General features: G+C 38.7%; 2 protein-coding genes across 2 annotated transcripts; one reads left to right on the forward strand and one right to left on the reverse strand.

Moving 5' to 3' along the window:
- The first annotated feature begins 747 nt into the window (after positions 1-747).
- Positions 748-5,858, forward strand: LOC103959701 (cellulose synthase A catalytic subunit 4 [UDP-forming]). The gene is made up of 12 exons (XM_009372063.3): positions 748-907; positions 1,109-1,313; positions 1,428-1,549; positions 1,669-1,735; positions 1,828-1,978; positions 2,067-2,679; positions 2,770-2,907; positions 3,035-3,160; positions 3,260-3,472; positions 3,573-4,088; positions 4,386-4,736; positions 4,952-5,858. The coding sequence occupies exons 1-12, from the start codon at positions 827-829 to the stop codon at positions 5,531-5,533; spliced, it is 3,165 nt and encodes a 1,054-aa protein (XP_009370338.2). The 5' UTR covers positions 748-826; the 3' UTR covers positions 5,534-5,858.
- A 728-nt stretch (positions 5,859-6,586) lies between these two features.
- Positions 6,587-10,656, reverse strand: LOC103961292 (MDIS1-interacting receptor like kinase 2). Its single transcript, XM_009373841.3, is given in 4 exon segments — positions 6,587-7,139; positions 7,276-7,951; positions 7,953-9,301; positions 9,304-10,656. Coding segments are annotated over 4 exon segments (3,681 nt in total). The 5' UTR covers positions 10,586-10,656; the 3' UTR covers positions 6,587-6,765.
- Positions 10,657-17,680: the final 7,024 nt, after the last annotated feature.

The raw sequence follows: 17,680 nt of genomic DNA on the forward strand, positions 1-17,680 counted from the left end.
AACCGTAGATGTGATGTCTGAATTGCTATATAAACACATTTACACATGCTAACCATCTATTTTTTAGGCTAGTTAAACATATATATAAAATCTCATTAAGTTCAACAGAAATCATTAAGTACATCACACAAATCTTAATTGTATGACATCTAAAATCATGATTTATGATTATAACACCAAGGAAAGGTCGTAGTTAAATATTCATGACTATGCTACTTTGTAGTCCTAAAAAGATACAACTCATAATAAAAAGTTATAACTGTAAAATACATGCGTTACACACTTTTTTTTCACGTTTAATACATAGTTTTCAGACAACTTTCATCGATAAAATTCACTTCTTCTGCACATATATTTAGCATAATATTTGAATTTTTTTAAATAAATATTAAAAATTTAGTAATGGTCAAATTATTCAAAATACTTTTAAAAGCAAGCTGTGGAATAATCGACGTAAGTGTACGTATTTTTTCACGCATTATTTTACTATAACTAGTTCCAGAGGTGGGTACGTGACACCTGAAAACACCTGCAGTTTTGTTGTTATTTATTTATAAAAATTTGGCGTGAGCCACGGAGACTGCCTTTGAGTTGAAGCGAGCCATGGAAACATTTGCCAGATCAAGCAAAAACCACTCTTTCTCTACCTATCGCTCAGTAATAAGTAACGTCTCTTCGACTCAAACATACGACTTCCCAACTCGCAGTAGGTACACAACAGCCCTCTGATCCATCACACTTTCTCTTTACACCCCGACGTTTCATTATAGTATACCCCCTCCTTCCCTCTCTCCTCTATCTTTGGCATCCCAAACATTTCACTCCCATGACCTCCAACACCATGGCTGGCTTGTTCACCGGTTCTCACGCCCACGACGAACATCACGTTGTCCATGCCACTGAAGAGGTACCCATGATGTATATAGTTTATGTTTTTGTTTTTGGTTTTATACCATATATGTTGTCCATGATATTTGAACTCCCCCTCGAAACTGAGTACCGCTAAGACCAAATGGTCACATGCAATGTGTAGCTTAGTTAAAATTTTGATTATTTGTAACAAGTAGTGCTAATTAGTGAAATAATTAATTTGCTAATTGGTATGCAGAACCGGCCTTCGACGAGGCAGTCAGTGTCTTCAATAAAAGTGTGTAGGGTTTGTGGAGATGAGATTGGATACAAAGAAGATGGGGAGTTGTTTGTGGCATGTCATGTGTGCGGCTTCCCGGTTTGCCGGCCTTGTTATGACTACGAAAGGAGTGAAGGCAACCAGTGTTGCCCTCAGTGCAATACTCGCTATAAGCGTCACAAAGGTGAAATTTTTTATTAATTATCCGATCTCTTAATTAATTAGTGTTACATATGCATATGTTCTACGTAGATTTGGCCTTCAATTATGTGACATGTTACGTTTTTCAAATGTGTAGGTTGTCCTAGAGTTGCTGGAGACGAAGATGACTTCGATGCAGATGATTTTGATGATGAGTTTCAGATCAAGATTGATCACCATGATGACCCCGCAGAACAAAATCATGTCGTTGCTCGTTCGGTACTAACTTCGTCTAGTTTATTTGAGATTTTAAGTTGTTCTTGATCTGACAAGTAGGTAGTAATCTGAAGACACTCAATTAGTCAAGTGATTGATATTGGTGAGTTTTTGCATTGCAGGAAAATGGAGACCAAAATCAACAGCAATGGCATCGAAACGATCAACCTTTCTCTGTTGGAGGAAGTGGTGAGGATTTAAATTAATTACTACACGTAAAGGGAACTGTTTATTTTTCAGAATTGCACGTATTTGATTTATGGTATCTTTGGTTTCCGTAGTTGTTGGTAAGGATTTCGAAGGCGAGAAAGATGAATTGAGCAATGCAGAGTGGGAAGACAGAGTGGAGAAATGGAAAGTCAGGCAAGCAAAGAAAGGTTTGGTGAGCAAAGACGGCGAAAATGACGACCAAGGCTTGGAAGACGACTTCCTGTACGTTGGATTGTGCTTAAACGGTTTACCAAATTTAGTTTTTCTCAAGTGATGCAACGGTGTCTCATTTATTCGAATCTTTTCGCAGTTTGGCTGAAGCCCGGCAACCACTGTGGCGAAAAGTACCCATCTCATCAAGCAAAATCAGCCCTTATCGCATAGTCATTGTCTTCAGGCTTGTGATTCTGGCCTTTTTCTTCCATTTTCGCATCTTAACTCCAGCATATGATGCTTTTCCCTTGTGGATAATATCTGTGATTTGTGAGATATGGTTTGCATTTTCTTGGATACTTGATCAGTTCCCCAAATGGAACCCCATCAACCGTGAAACTTACTTAGACCGCCTGTCCATAAGGTTTGAGCGTGAGGGTGAACCTAACACATTATCCCCAGTTGATGTCTATGTGAGTACAGTGGACCCTCTCAAGGAGCCTCCGATCATTACAGCAAACACGGTTCTCTCGATCTTGGCTATTGACTACCCTGTTGACAAGATCTGCTGCTATGTCTCGGATGATGGCGCTTCAATGCTCCTTTTCGACGCGCTATCTGAGACTGCAGAGTTTGCAAGAAGGTGGGTGCCCTTCTGCAAAAAACATACCATTGAGCCCAGGGCCCCTGAGTTCTATTTCTCTCAGAAGATAGATTACTTGAAGGACAAGGTACACCCTAACTTTGTAAAGGAGCGCAGAGCCATGAAGGTACGCAAAAACAAAAGAAATTAGTTTAAGGTACAGACACTTTGACAACAACCAAATGATACTTAAAAGGTCTTTTGTATGGTACTGCAGAGAGAGTATGAAGAATTTAAAGTGAGGATTAACGCATTGGTGTCGAAGGCTCAGAAGAAACCAGAAGAAGGTTGGGTGATGCCAGACGGCACTCCATGGCCTGGGAACAACACTCGTGATCACCCAGGAATGATCCAGGTTTAACATTAATGCTATCCCTATTGAAGTTTTAATTGAGTTTTAGGCTTCAAAGAGTTTCTCAAAGATAAAGAGGTTAAAAGGTAAACTGTTTACATGGTCTGTTGGAATTTTACTTGTTTTGCAGGTTTATTTGGGAAGCGAAGGAGCACTAGATGTGGATGGTAAGGAACTACCGCGTCTTGTATATGTTTCGCGTGAGAAACGTCCTGGCTATCAACATCACAAGAAAGCTGGTGCCATGAATGCTTTGGTAAGCGAATGTTGATTTAAAATTTGTGTTCTTTAACCGGAAGATAGATTCGCACATTCAGCAAGGTTTAAAACTTGGAAATGTCGTATTTGTCAACAGGTTCGAGTTTCTGCGGTGCTCACTAATGCACCTTTCATGTTGAATCTGGATTGTGACCACTACATCAACAACAGTAAGGCTGTAAGAGAAGCTATGTGCTTCCTAATGGATCCACAGCTCGGAAAAAAGCTCTGCTATGTCCAATTCCCTCAAAGGTTCGATGGAATTGATCGTCACGATAGATATGCCAATCGAAATGTTGTGTTCTTTGATGTAAGTGCCACGTGATCTTTAAACTAACACGATATCTTGGAGTACAAAATTCTTGCCTCTAAAATTACACCCAATTTCTTGCACTGTTTTTTTGTTATAGATCAACATGAGAGGCCTAGATGGGATCCAAGGACCAGTGTATGTTGGGACTGGATGTGTCTTCAACAGGCAAGCACTGTATGGCTATGATCCGCCGGTTTCTGAAAAGCGACCTAAAATGACATGTGACTGCTGGCCTTCATGGTGCTTCTGTGGCTGTTGTCGCGGTAAGAAGAAATCTAAGTCTAAGAAGCATGGGGTGAAAAGTCTTCTTGGGGGAATTTACTCCAAGAAGAAGAAAATGATGGGGAAGAACTATATGCGAAAAGGGAGTGGAACGATGTCTGATCTTGAAGAGATTGAAGAAGGGTTTGAAGGCTATGATGAGTTGGAGAAATCGTCACTCATGTCACAGAAAAATTTTGAGAAACGATTTGGACAGTCTCCGGTTTTCATTGCTTCCACTCTCATGGAAAATGGTGGCCTTCCTGAAGGGACGAATAGTCAAACACTCGTTAAGGAGGCCATTCATGTGATAAGCATTGGCTATGAAGAAAAAACTGAATGGGGAAAAGAGGTGAGTTGCAATATGATGAACTTCTTCTATTTACGAAGATTTAAGATTCTTAAATTCGGTTTATCATTTTATCACTAGGAAATATGCACTAACATAACTGGTTACAAACTTTAAAATAAAAAAAAAAGGGAACAGATGGACACTAGTCGCTAAACATGATGCATATTTGTAATTCGCTGTATATAAACCACAATGCAGCTCTATTTGTACATATTTGCCTCATGTTTTTGAATATGTTGGGCTTTGATTCGAACACGATAAAAACCAAAATGATGAATTGATTGGTTTGTTTTGCAGATTGGGTGGATTTATGGTTCTGTTACAGAAGATATTTTGACAGGCTTCAAAATGCATTGCAGAGGATGGAAGTCCGTGTATTGTATGCCAAAGAGGCCAGCTTTCAAGGGATCTGCTCCAATAAATTTGTCCGATCGGTTGCACCAAGTTCTGAGGTGGGCTCTTGGCTCTGTCGAGATCTTCCTCAGTCGTCATTGCCCGTTGTGGTACGCCTATGGAGGAAAACTAAAATGGCTGGAGAGGCTTGCTTATATCAACACCATTGTCTATCCTTTCACTTCCATTCCCTTACTTGCTTACTGCACTGTTCCAGCCGTCTGTCTTTTGACCGGAAAATTCATCATCCCCACTGTAAGTACTTATCGTTTTGGAAGATAAGAATCGATTACAAACTTTTAACAAGAAAATAGAACTAGTGGGGCAATGAACCGTGGTTTATACTTTATATACGTATGTTTCATGTCCTCTCAATTCTATTTTCGATCATAGGATATGCCAGTGAAGGTTTTTATTTTCAATTCAATGCCAATTCATATTATCTAAAAATAATATCAAATTTTGTGCAGCTGAATAACTTTGCTAGCATATGGTTCATGGCACTTTTCCTCTCCATCATTGCAACCGGCATCTTAGAGCTCCGGTGGAGCAATGTGAGCATTGAGGACTGGTGGCGTAACGAGCAATTTTGGGTGATTGGTGGAGTGTCTGCACATCTTTTTGCCGTCTTTCAAGGCTTCCTCAAAGTCTTGTTCGGAGTTGACACTAACTTCACGGTTACATCAAAAGCGGCAGATGATGCTGAGTTTGGTGAACTCTATCTGTTCAAATGGACTACTCTTCTCATACCACCAACCACACTCATTATCTTAAACATGGTGGGAGTTGTAGCTGGAGTTTCTGATGCCATTAACAATGGCTACGGCTCGTGGGGTCCGTTGTTTGGCAAGCTATTTTTCTCCTTTTGGGTCATTGTTCATCTCTACCCTTTCCTCAAAGGGTTGATGGGAAGGCAAAACAGGACTCCTACCATTGTGGTTCTTTGGTCAGTTCTTCTTGCTTCCATCTTCTCGTTGATTTGGGTGCGAATCGATCCCTTCTTGCCCAAGCAAACTGGACCAATTCTTAAACAATGTGGTGTGGAATGCTAGACCTGTTTCTACAGAAAAAGCTCGGGTCTAATCGCGGATTCACATTATGTGAGAGATACAAAGTACGGGATAAATCCATCAGTCACACGCTAGAATTCCCCATGCTTGTGGCATCTTTTGCTTGTCTTTGTAGTTATGCAACTTTTGCTTGTTTCTCTTCAAACGTCTTCAAGTTTCCAAAGAGGGCGATTTGTGTACACACACTAGACATGTATTCATTAACAGAGATTTTGACAGTAAGGTCCCAAATCCACTAGTGTTTCTCACTTTGTCCTTAAATTCGTTTATTAAGAAATAATTGTCGTGCGTCCTTTTACTAGAATCATTCACTTGAGCCTAATACCTATCTTCTTTTGAACCGGCCGACGTTAGCCTTATATTCGTAAGCCCAATTAGGTAGGGTTTCCTTTTTTTTGCCTGGTATAAAGTTACCTCTTTTGTTTCGAACTCTCTTATCACTTTTTCTTTTCAATTTCAGCACTATTTTTCTGTTTAATTTACAAATCTCAATCTACCTGAGCCAATTGGACGTTCCACCTTTTTCTTCTTTATAATCTTTCGTTTTTCTAATACTTAGATAAGGATAACCAGAAGGCATAAACAAAGAGGATGGGTGCAAAAAGAAAACGAGAGTATGAAAATCACTATTTTTTTTCTTATTGAGACCGGCTTACCAAAAAATGGACAAATTATTTTATGGACTGGTATTTTAAAATATTAATAACTATAAATGCAATGAATTTGTAGCTCAAATATTTGGAAGTGTTTACATTTACACACGAGTTATGGTTGAATTTTGTGGAAAAATTAGCTATAAAGTAAACCTTGAAAATAAACAGAACTTTTTTTATAATTTTGGTGAATAAATAAACAGAACGTTTTACTAGCTGGGAATTTGGAAGTATTTAGTAAGCAAAAGGACACTGAGTTCAAGCTGTTTGAAAGCTAAGTGTGACCTCCAACCAAAAAGTACAAAAACTTAAAGTCTTGCCCAGTTGGAAAAACGCGGTTTTGCAGAGAATGTTGAACGTACAAGTCTCCAACTCTTGTGTGTTCAATATTTGCCCGTACAAGTCTCCAACCCTTTCCGTTAAGAGAAAAACTCCGGTATATATCCCGGTTATATGTAAGAATTTCCCAGCACCTAGAAGCAACAGTCTTGTAGACCATAAGCACAGTGCATTTACATATAAAACACAAACAACCTGAGAGATGGCTAGTTTCAATCCCTTCTATTTTTGATGCCCGGTTAGTTTGTTGATGGTTAATGCACTAAATGGTTCGGAGAGGCAAGGGAGTGTCCGAGCCGATAGCTCTTGGGCCACGTGACGCATTGTGGGTCGCAACTCCGGATGTGCACGAGCGCAGGCCAATGCTAAGGTGACCACAAACGCCACTGCCTCCGCCAATTCAGAAGTTGGAGGCTCTAGCCTTTGGTCTAATACATCTTTTAAAAGCAACTCTGCATCTCCCTTCAATGTTGTTGATGATTCTGATAAGGACTCGAGCATTTCCCCCGGGTGCCTTCCCATCACGATTTCTAGTGCCACCACACCAAAGCTATACACATCGCTCTTATCCGTGACACGCATAGTAAATGCAAGCTCTGCGCATCAAGAAAAAGAAAAATTAACCACCTTAAACATACCTTAGTCACCAAAAAAACAGCAAAAAATGACCTTAAACATACCTTAGTCACCAAAAAAAACAGCAAAAAATGAACACATTCTAATTTACGATACCTGGTGCCATGTAGCCATAAGAACCAGCAACGTTGGTCCAATTGGTTGAATCCGAGCTCAAGAGCTTTGCCGTTCCAAAATCTGATAGCTGAGGCTCGAAATCCCACTCGAGCAATACATTGTTGATAGAAACATCCCGGTGCACAACAGGTGGAGAACAATCATTGTGCAAATAAGAGAGTGCATGAGCTAGTCCTTGCACAATTTTCACCCTTGTACCCCAGTCAAGCTCAGCGCCTCTGTCCGCATCATACAAGGCTTTTCCCAGGCTACCTCTCTCTAAATACTCATAAACCAAGAACATGGAACCCCTCCTTGAACAGAACCCGAAAAGCCTAATGATGTTCCGGTGCCTGACATGCGTCAAAGTTTTGATTTCGTTCTCAAAACTCTGCCGATTTGTTGCTGGAATGTCGCTAGAGTCGGATATATTAAGCCTCTTAACTGCAACAATTTGGCCCGATAGCAACTCTGCTTTGTACACCGTTCCGAATCCTCCTTTTCCAATGCAGTACTTCTCATCAAAGTCCTCCGTGGCCTTGACGATTTCCCCAAATGTAAACTTCACTTCTCTTTCCCATATGTTAGACTCAAAGCTTTCAGATTTGGAACTCTTGGTTTCCACATCAAGCGGCTTAGGCTTCTTTCGGAATATAAGAATCAGAGCAATGGCAGCATGCAATCAATAATAAACCACAAACAGGTACAAAGACACCAATCAGAATTTTGTTGGTGTTCGTATTGGACTTTTTTCCGGAGGAACTGCAGGCAGTTAGTCCCTCTAAAGCTCCACACAAACCAGGGTTCCCAGCAAAGGCATTTGCAGGTGCCTTTTGGAAAATGCCACTGCTCGGCACTGCACCTGTCAAGTTGTTATAAGAGAAGTCATAGCTATTTAGACTAAGCATGTTGGTAAATGATGAAGGGATTGCCCCCGAGAGGTGATTGTTCGAGACATTGAGAACCTCCAACTGTGTGAGCTTGGCCAAGTTTGAAGGTATTTGTCCGGATAGAGAATTGCTACTAAGATCCAATAAGTACCTCAACTCTAAGTTGCCAATCTCAGCCGGGATGTTACCTGATAACTTGTTGTGGCTCAAGTTCAAGCTCGTTAATTTGTCAAATGTGCCAGGATCAATTGGTATGTCTCCCATGAAACTGTTATCGGACAAATCAAGAAGCTCGAGCTTACTCAATGTGCCTAGACTCTTGGGGATTGATCCAGTCAAGTGGTTCCTGCTAAGATTGAGCGTGAACAGAAAAGTCAGATTTCCTATTCCATTAGGAATCTGCCCACTGAATTCATTAGACTCTAAGCTCAGATAATGCAGTTGAGTCAACTTCGCAAGCTCAGACGGGATTTGACCCGAAATTTTATTTCTACCCATACGCATATCCGTGATGTTTCTGCATTCTCCCCACTGTGGTGAGAGTGTACCAACAAACTGGTTGTCGGTAAGAGCAATGAATTCAAGACTGGGATGAACACCAAATGCATTTGTAATGTTCCCGGTAAATTGGTTCGCATCAAACCGGACTCTAGACAATGCCAAACAATTCCTCAAGCACTCAGGCAAAGACCCAGTGAGATTGTTACTGTTCACTGTGAAAACTTGCAAACCGAATCCGCTGCACAACTCCGGTGGCAACTCTCCAGAGAAGCTGTTGTTTGAAAAGCTAACGTATGTAAGACCAGGACTGTACTTGCCAAAATCGCTCGGAATGCCACCCGATAACTTATTCGTGAAAACAGAAAAACTCTGCAGGTTTGTGAGGAGAGAAATGTTCTTTGGCAACTCTCCCTCCAGTTCGTTTGTGTTGACATCAAAGGTAGCAAGTGACACCATGTTACCAATCTCCGGGGGGATTGTCCCGCTAAGATTGTTGGAGAAAAGTTGCAAGCTTTGAAGATTGCTGAGACTCCACATTGTCATAGGAATTGGCCCGGATAGCTGGTTCGCCGAAAGATCCAAATCACCGATGTCTTTCAAGTTTCCAATCTCCGATGGAATTGAGGATTGAACTTATTTTGGTACAGGTACAGGACACTGAGTTTCGTCAACAGACCAATTTCGGGTGGAATGCTCCCACTGAAGCTATTGTTCTGGAGTTGCAAAGAGACAATTTCAGTCCAATTGGAGAGCAGCGAAGGCGGGATTGGACCGGATAACAAATTCCCGGATAAACCCAATTCAACAATGTTGGTCAGACCAGACAAGGACAGAGGCAGCTCCCCAGTGAGGAAATTGGAAGCCAATGCCAAGTAAGTGAGATTAGTACAAAAACCAAGCTCGAAAGGGATCGAAGAGTTCAATGAATTGTTTCTAAGATCAAGGTATTGGAGCTCTCTAAGTTGTCCTATGGAAGATGGGATTTCCCCTTCAAGTGAATTGGTAAGCAAATCAATTCTCTGCAGCCGAGAAACCAGCCCAATATCCTCAGGAATCGGACCGCTAAACCGGTTCAGAGCCAAATGAAGATGTTTAAGCTTAAGAAAGCCTGCTGGCAATGCCCCTTGGAATTGGTTACTAGTAAGATTGAGATACTCGAGCTTTCCCAGATTGGTAAAAGCACTTTCTGGTATTTCACCAGTCAATGAATTTTGAGATAAATCCAGAAAAGTTAAGTTCTTGCAACCAGATACAAATTTATCTGGGAAATTAGACTCCAGATAGTTGAGATAAATGTCAAGGTATTGCAAAAGGGGCATGCTTGTAAATTTAGACCAGTCAGGGCTTTCTAGATAATTTGCACCCAGAAGCAAAAATTGTACCTTTTGGAGGTTGCTGAGCTGGTAGGGGATTGCACCAGAGAGGCTGTTGTTGAAGAAGCTGAGATAGTCAACGTTGGTCAACATACCTGCTTCCTCAGGGATTTCTTGGGTGAAAAGGTTGTTTCCCAGGTCCAAAGTTCTGAGCTTTGAGAGGGTTCCAATGGCGGATGGGACGGGCCCACTGAAATTGTTGGCATTGAGGTTGAAGTGGGTGAGGTTGGAAAATGGGGTGAAGTTGAACTGGGTTAGGGTTGCTGAGATGTTGAGGTTGGAGAGGTCTATCTGGGAAACTGTTCTGGTGATGGGGTTGCAAGAAATGGCTGTCCAGTTGCAGAGGTTTTTGAGGTTTGTGTGGGCCCATGTATCCAGAGAAGGTGGTGGGGGTGAGGAAAAGCTGCTTTTCCAGGCTATAAGTGCTTCTGCTTGTGCTGCTGGTGAGGAGGCTGCCTTCAATGGAAGAAGGGAGAGGACGAGGAAGAGAATGTGGAGGAGCAGGAGGAGGAGAAAAGGAGGAGGAAGCTTGGGAAGTGCTTTCATGGTGTTTGACCAATTTGAAATTCTTGTTTGATTCCAAGGGTTTTAATTTTATGGGGAAGAGTGGGGCGTCCACTGTGGGAATTAATTATAAAAACAGGAAATATACGGGTCAACTTAAAGAGTGATGGTCCTCATTTGCAGCTGATGTGATTGATCACAGTTTTCGTTTGGACAAAGTGCAACTTGGAGTTGGGGGACTTTGATTTTTTATGGTCTGTTTTTCTGAAAGAGAAGGTTTGAGATTTGACTTTCACAAATTTCGACTCTCACACATTGTTTTTCATTTTTTAATCCTCGAATCGAATGATTAATTTTGTATGTAAATTAATAAAATGCTGCAGTTTTCTGTAAAGGTTCTTGTAAGAATGTTTCAATATCCAAAACGACCAAAGCGGTCTACATACTCTCCCTCATCTTTTACCACTGTATCATCCATCAAAAATTACATCACAAAGTTTTTTTAACAGATGCGTGTGCACTTATTTCTAACTCTCAAACATTCTTTATTAATTTTTTTTTCATTTGATTTTTTTTTAATTTATTTGACCTGATAATCGAAAATGAGAAAAACTTGACAGATAAAAAAGGTGTGTAAATAGCACCACCATTAACAAATTTGTTTATAGTGTCATTCATATTCTCCGTTGTACTTGTTGCTGTGCAAAATTATGGGATATCGTTTTGGAGAATAATTCCCTCTCCTCCTAATCTTCTTCCCTTTCCTTTTCATTAATTTGAACGATTACGGTTAAACTACGTCAATATCTTATATTGATATTTTTATAAAGATAAAATGACAAAAAGCAAAATGTGAAAGGAGGGAAAGGAAATAGGGAGGACAAAATCCTATTCCTTTGTGTTTTTGCATTTTGAAGAAGAACTTACATACAAATAGAACAATATGGTGGTGATCTCATAATTAAGCACGTGATGTTATATTTTTGTATTTTGAAAAAAGAACTTACGTGAAATTAGAACGATAAGATGGTGATATCCTATCACTCACATGATGTTATGTGAAAAAAAATAAAATATATAACAACGCCTGATAAGATGCAAATACTAGCAATGCATAAAATACTACTAGGCTATTAGTTATTTCTCTAAGTATACAAATTATAGTTTAACATGTATGCAATGACGGAAACAAAATTTTATCACATGGATGGCATGAAAAATATGCTCTCAAATATATTATAAAATTTAATGTTAGAAATTGATACCATCCTCAAATTCAAACTCCCTCAAGAAAAATAATTTTTTGGAATAATCTGTAACGCATCGAAAGCAAGTATTTTTGGTGCTCTAGAGTATCCTCTAAGCAGTGACGGATCCAGAAAATAATATTAGGGGGTTAGTAAGAATAGCGCGCAAATTTTTTTTACGAGAAATAACATGCATATTGCCATTTCATCTAGTCTTGTTAGGCCTGAAGTCATTTAGAAATGTATAATGCACACCTGTTAATGCCTCATTTGTGAGAGTAACTAACATGTTCCAAGGCTGCTTCCATATGAATGCTTAACAAAGAAACACACTTATCTTGAACACACTAACAATGTTTGATATCATTGCATCCCGTTAATATGTTTGTTCAAGAATGATGATGCTTTATTATTCACTGAGATCACCATTTCATTCACTTTTCTTTCAGACATTTTATCATGTATGAAGCCAACTCTAATCTTCAAAAGGGTAACACCCAAGGTATACATGAACATTTATCGAAGTTCGAAAGGTCAACACCCATAGTATCCATAAACGTTCACCAAAGTTCGGCCCCCTGCCCCTCAATGCATCCGCCACTGCCTCTAAGCCAACTTAATATGCACTTTAGATGTATTGACATATCAAATGCTCTAATCATTACACATTGTTCCTATCTCATGCGAGGTCCTTAATTATTTGAAAGGAAAAAAAAAAAAAAAAAAACACGAAGTGGACGTGAATTTTTTTTTCTTTGTTTTTCCGGCTATTTTGGCTTTTATCATACAATAATTTGCAATTAAAGAAAAATAACTCCTTACACGCTATATGTAACTTAGTTATTACTTAAAAGTTAGCAAACTATATAATAAATTTTTGAAATTAAAATTACTAAGCTTATAATGAAATTTGTATGAAATATTATTAACTGTGTTTTAAATTAAGACATGGGAGAAATAAATTAACAGTGAACTCGTAAAAAAATATTAATTATAATACTTAATCCTCGAAACTAAGATTGTCCTCATATTTTAATCTCCTCGATGAAAAACGAAATCTGCAGTGTATAATCTATATACTGCATGGTAGCAAGTGTTTTTGGTGCTTTAGAGTCTTGTCTAATCTAATGACAACGTGAAAAAAATAGACCTTTTATTTATAAATGAAAACTAGAACACTAACATAATATTAAGTGACTTTTCTTTTTATTGTTTAAGAAATAGAGATAGCGGTCGGCTTCCTTATAATGATTAAGGTTAGGACTTAGGGCACTTGTGTATATTTTAATTTTCAGAAGTATGCATACTTGTTTAATGTTGAATACTTGGGCAATAATATATTGTAGAGCGCGGGCTGCGGATCACCCCTTTCTAGTGGAATTTTTATTACCACATATTCTGCATTAGCAAATAAAATTAAAAATGCTTGGCAAAACCAATTAAGAGAAGACAAATGACAATCTGGTAAAACGTACTTTATAATTTATAAACAAACACTACTTGGTGATAACATCCTTAATTAACATCACTAGTGGGTGCGTAAATCGCAATCCGTCAAAATATAAAGCAACAAGGATGCTTCAACTCCTTTTGTTCCTTTGGATATGCCTGGAAATGTTGGATATATATATATATATATATATATATATATATATTTTTTTTTAATTCTTAGGCAATTTAAGGACCAGAATAAAGTGGATTGGCAGAAGGCGACAATCAATTGGGTAATGAGCATTACCATCACTCTAGTGTGCTGAACAAAAAAATTTCCTAGGGCACCGACTCTTCGGAGTTTCTCCTTGGGTGTCTTGCACACCTGATCTCGCACCAATAGGGACCTTTAGGATTACCAGCTGGTAGGATTGTGGAGATTGACCTGCATCATCAAGGACTACCTAGTATGCTCTGTAGCCTCCCATCCCAGCTGCCTACTTGGGTTTCTTCCCTATAGCCAAGTCATGTAAATAAAAATAGCTATCACCACTTACTATTCAGAACTCTCTCAAGTTCTATTTTTCCCACTATTACTTTTTTGATTTAAGCATAGAAAATCCTTTGGCAAACTCCCTCTCCTTCTTCAATGTTGAGTACTTGGACAATAATATATTTTAGAGCGTGGGTTGCGGGTCACCCTTTCTAGTGGAATTTTTAGTACCACACATTTTGCACTAGGAAACTAAATTAAAAATACTTAACAAACCAATTAAAAGAAGACAGATGATAATCTAGTATGTCATACATCATAATTTATAAACAAACATTACTTGGTGATAACAACCTTATTTAACATCACTAATGGGTGCGTTATTCTAATCAATCAGAATATATGCAACAAGGATGCTTCAACTCCTTTTGGCTTTTCGAATATGCCTGCAAATGTTGGATATCTAGTTTTTTTTATTCCTAGGCAATTTAAGGAACACATTAAAGTGGAGCGGCAGCACCGGATAATCATTAAGTGGTGAATAATCCATCATTTTAGGGTGATGAACAAAAATATTCTCTAATATTAAAGGGAACATTTTTGCTCACCATCCTAAATTTTGGTGTATGTTCATCATACATCCAATCATTTGTCATGTGTCTTTTCATTTAATCTTGGTTAATCTTTTTAAAATTGAAAATGTAACATTCAATGTGAAAATTAACTAGACTTATGTAAAGTTCACATGACAAATAATTTGGTGTATGGCGAGCATACACCATAGTTATAGTGGTGAGCAAAAATGCATCCAATATCAAAGGTTTACTGCTAACATAAGACCTTTATAGTATGTGTGGAGACATAAATTAACCACATTTAATAGGAGAATGACACGTAAACTATATGCTCAATGTGAGGGTTGTACCCTTGACGTCACAAGTAGTCTACATAATTACCCGGAGGGATTAAGGGTTTTGGTTTGGGATTGTGGTGCTTTTGAAAAAAAATAGCTTATTAAAAAAATCTGGAACATTAAATGTGTTTGGTAAAAAAAAAAGTTTTTAAAAAAAATTGTTGTCAATGAAAGTAGAAAAACATAGAAAAACAGAAGTAGGATCTACCATGCTTCTAAAAATAAGTTATTTTTTTCCTTCAAAGCATAGTAATCAACGCTCATTTAATGAACTTTTCAAATAGCAAGTATACCCCACCACATGTTTTACAAAATTACAATTTTTGCCCCTACATTATTGTTTTTGACAATTATTATATCACATTAAATACTATATTTTTTTAGTCATTTAACATATTTAAAGCAATTTATATAAAAGTTTACCAAACATTTAGACACTGTTTTATTTATTTATTAAAAGCACTTTTGAAAAAAAAAGAAGGTTTATCAAATACTTAACAACTTTATTTTACAGCTGTTTATTCCCACATCACATCATAAACATTTTTTTAATTTAAGCACAATAATATCAACCTAGCCTTAAAACGTAATTTTTCCTAAGGTAATTCGGCTTTTATGCCACTAACGCATCATGGGCTTTCCGGGCCCCCTATGGTGTGGGTCATGGGCTCATCGGGCTACCCATAATACGTTCTTCCATCAGGGCCATACCTGGTCTAATGATGGCAGGGCATCGACTCTTCGGAGTCTTTCCTTGAATGTTCAGCACACATGCGTTTTTACCAACATGGACCTTTAGGATTACTAGCTGGTATGATTCTGGATATTGACCTACATCGTCAATGACGGCCTAGTATGCTCTACAACCTCTCCTCCTAGCTGCCTACTAGGGTTTCTTCCTTATATATAGCCAAGTCATTTAAAGAAAACGGTAATCACCACTAACTACTCAGAACTCTCTCAAGTTCTATTTTTCTCTCTATTGCTTTTCTGATTGAGGCATTGGAGGCCTTTTGGAGGACAGCCTCCCCCCTTCTCAAGGTGTTCATCAATTCAGTTGTGTACGAAATTTTCATCCACAATATGTGAGAATATCTTCAATAGACTACCAAAATATTTGGTTGAAACTTTCTCGTAGGCCCTTTGGCAGATAACCTCCCCCTTTTTCAGGGCATTCATCAATTAGACTAATAGTGTTTGTTCTCTTGTAGGTGGAATTTACACATATATGCAGTAGCAGAGCTACACTGATGGCTGGTGTAGGACAAGATTGAGATGAATTTCTACGAACAAAAAGCAAAGAAAAGTAAGTGTTTTAAAATTGACAAGAAAGGACGCATGAGAGAAAAACTCCATCAAATATCAAGTATGACGTTAAAAGAAGAATAATAATATTTTGTTGGATTTTCTGGGTTGCTTAGCGTATCAATGAAAGGTAGAGTTGATGAGCAGTTTTATGTTTAATAGGTCACATTCATGAATCACATTAGTCCATACCCATGTATGTGATAGTGCACTTATCTCAAGTTCATGCATGACAATTATGTAGTCTTTATTTTGCATTTATATGATCACCTTTCTATATAAGGGTGCTTAATTTTGACTTTTGAATAAATAGTGTTCTAAAAAGCGGTCTGGGCGGCCGCCTAGGCGCTGGGCATCAGGTCGCCGTTGCGATTATTTCAAAAACGTTCAGTAAATCAGCAAGGGTATTAGGCAGTACCTAGGCAGCTGACTAGGTGGGCTAGGCGGGCTAGGCGCCAGGCTAAGCGGCATCCGCGGTGGTTATGTTAAAATATTATACGTTTCGCCGTTTCACTATACTGCCAGGGTGACGACATAAAATTTGAAAAAAGAAACCAAGAGAGCGTGAGGGAAGAGTGAGCGTGAGAGAGATATGTAGAAGGAATTAGAATAACAGTGCAATTGCAAGGAAAAAAAAAACCAAGAACTTTGACCTGGAAGCTTCAGATTTCTTCATCGGAGAGGATTTCTTCACTGTACTTGAGGAATTTGAACGGACTCATGATTAGGTTTTGGAAAATTATACAAAGCAAAAAGATGGAAATTAGGCGGAGAAGATGGGGAATCAGGCGGAGTAATCGAAGAATAATGGAAGGGAGAGGAAACGAGAAAACCCAAATTAAAGACCTTGCTGATTTCCAAGGCGTCAAAAGCCACACCCTTCTGTCGGATGGATTTCCACCATTAGCAGTAGGCTTATTAATTATATTAAAAAAAGTTACCTACTTCACTATTAAACAAATATATTATATATTATATATTATATATTAGTAATTCACGTTTATGTTATCTTTATCAGTTAGTTTTAATTTCGTTAATTTTAAGAATTAAATCGTTTAGTTATCAGGTTTGAATTTTCATATTTAATCTTTAAAATTCGTTGACCTTTCGAGGTCACAATTAACGTTTTCAAATAGATCTTGAAACCATGAACGCATTGGCGGAAGCTGTTTGCAAGTCCAAATTATAACGGTATAGTTACGGAGATTTAAAGTCGTTTTGCCAAACTTTAGTTTTTTTTTTTAAATTGATTAAACTCCCACAAGGAAGAAGCCCAATCAGATTTAAGCAAAAAAATAAGTGGACCAATCAGCGGGAAGGGGACTAATCAGAAATCAGGAAGAGAGAAAAAAATGAAAAGGGGAAGCTCCCCTTCCCGTCGACCAGTGCACCGCACACCCAACATAACCAATTCCGGCGATTTTCACCATTTTTTCTGTCAAACCACCACCATCCAACACCTGCAACCTCTTCCACAACTTCCCATCTACCATCTCCACCTAAATTTGAGGATTTTAAGGTCCAATTCCGTGTAGAACCTCACCGGAGCACCAGAGGTGCTCGACGGTGATTCCTTCGATCCGGTGAGTTTCACTACCCACCACCACCCTTAATCAACTCCCCTTGGACCCAGAAACAAGACCCAACCAGTTGTAGGGGCGTCGGAGCACCGAGAAAGGAGAATCAAAGCTCACCCATTCTAAGGCTTCCTGAAGGTTTGAGTGAAATTAGAGCATTTCCCGGCCAAA

Source organism: the organism of the source record quoted next, unplaced genomic scaffold (genome assembly GCF_019419815.1).
Source record: "Pyrus x bretschneideri cultivar Hongxiangsu unplaced genomic scaffold, Pyrus_bretschneideri_v1 Contig10, whole genome shotgun sequence".
NCBI lineage: Eukaryota > Viridiplantae > Streptophyta > Magnoliopsida > Rosales > Rosaceae > Pyrus > Pyrus x bretschneideri.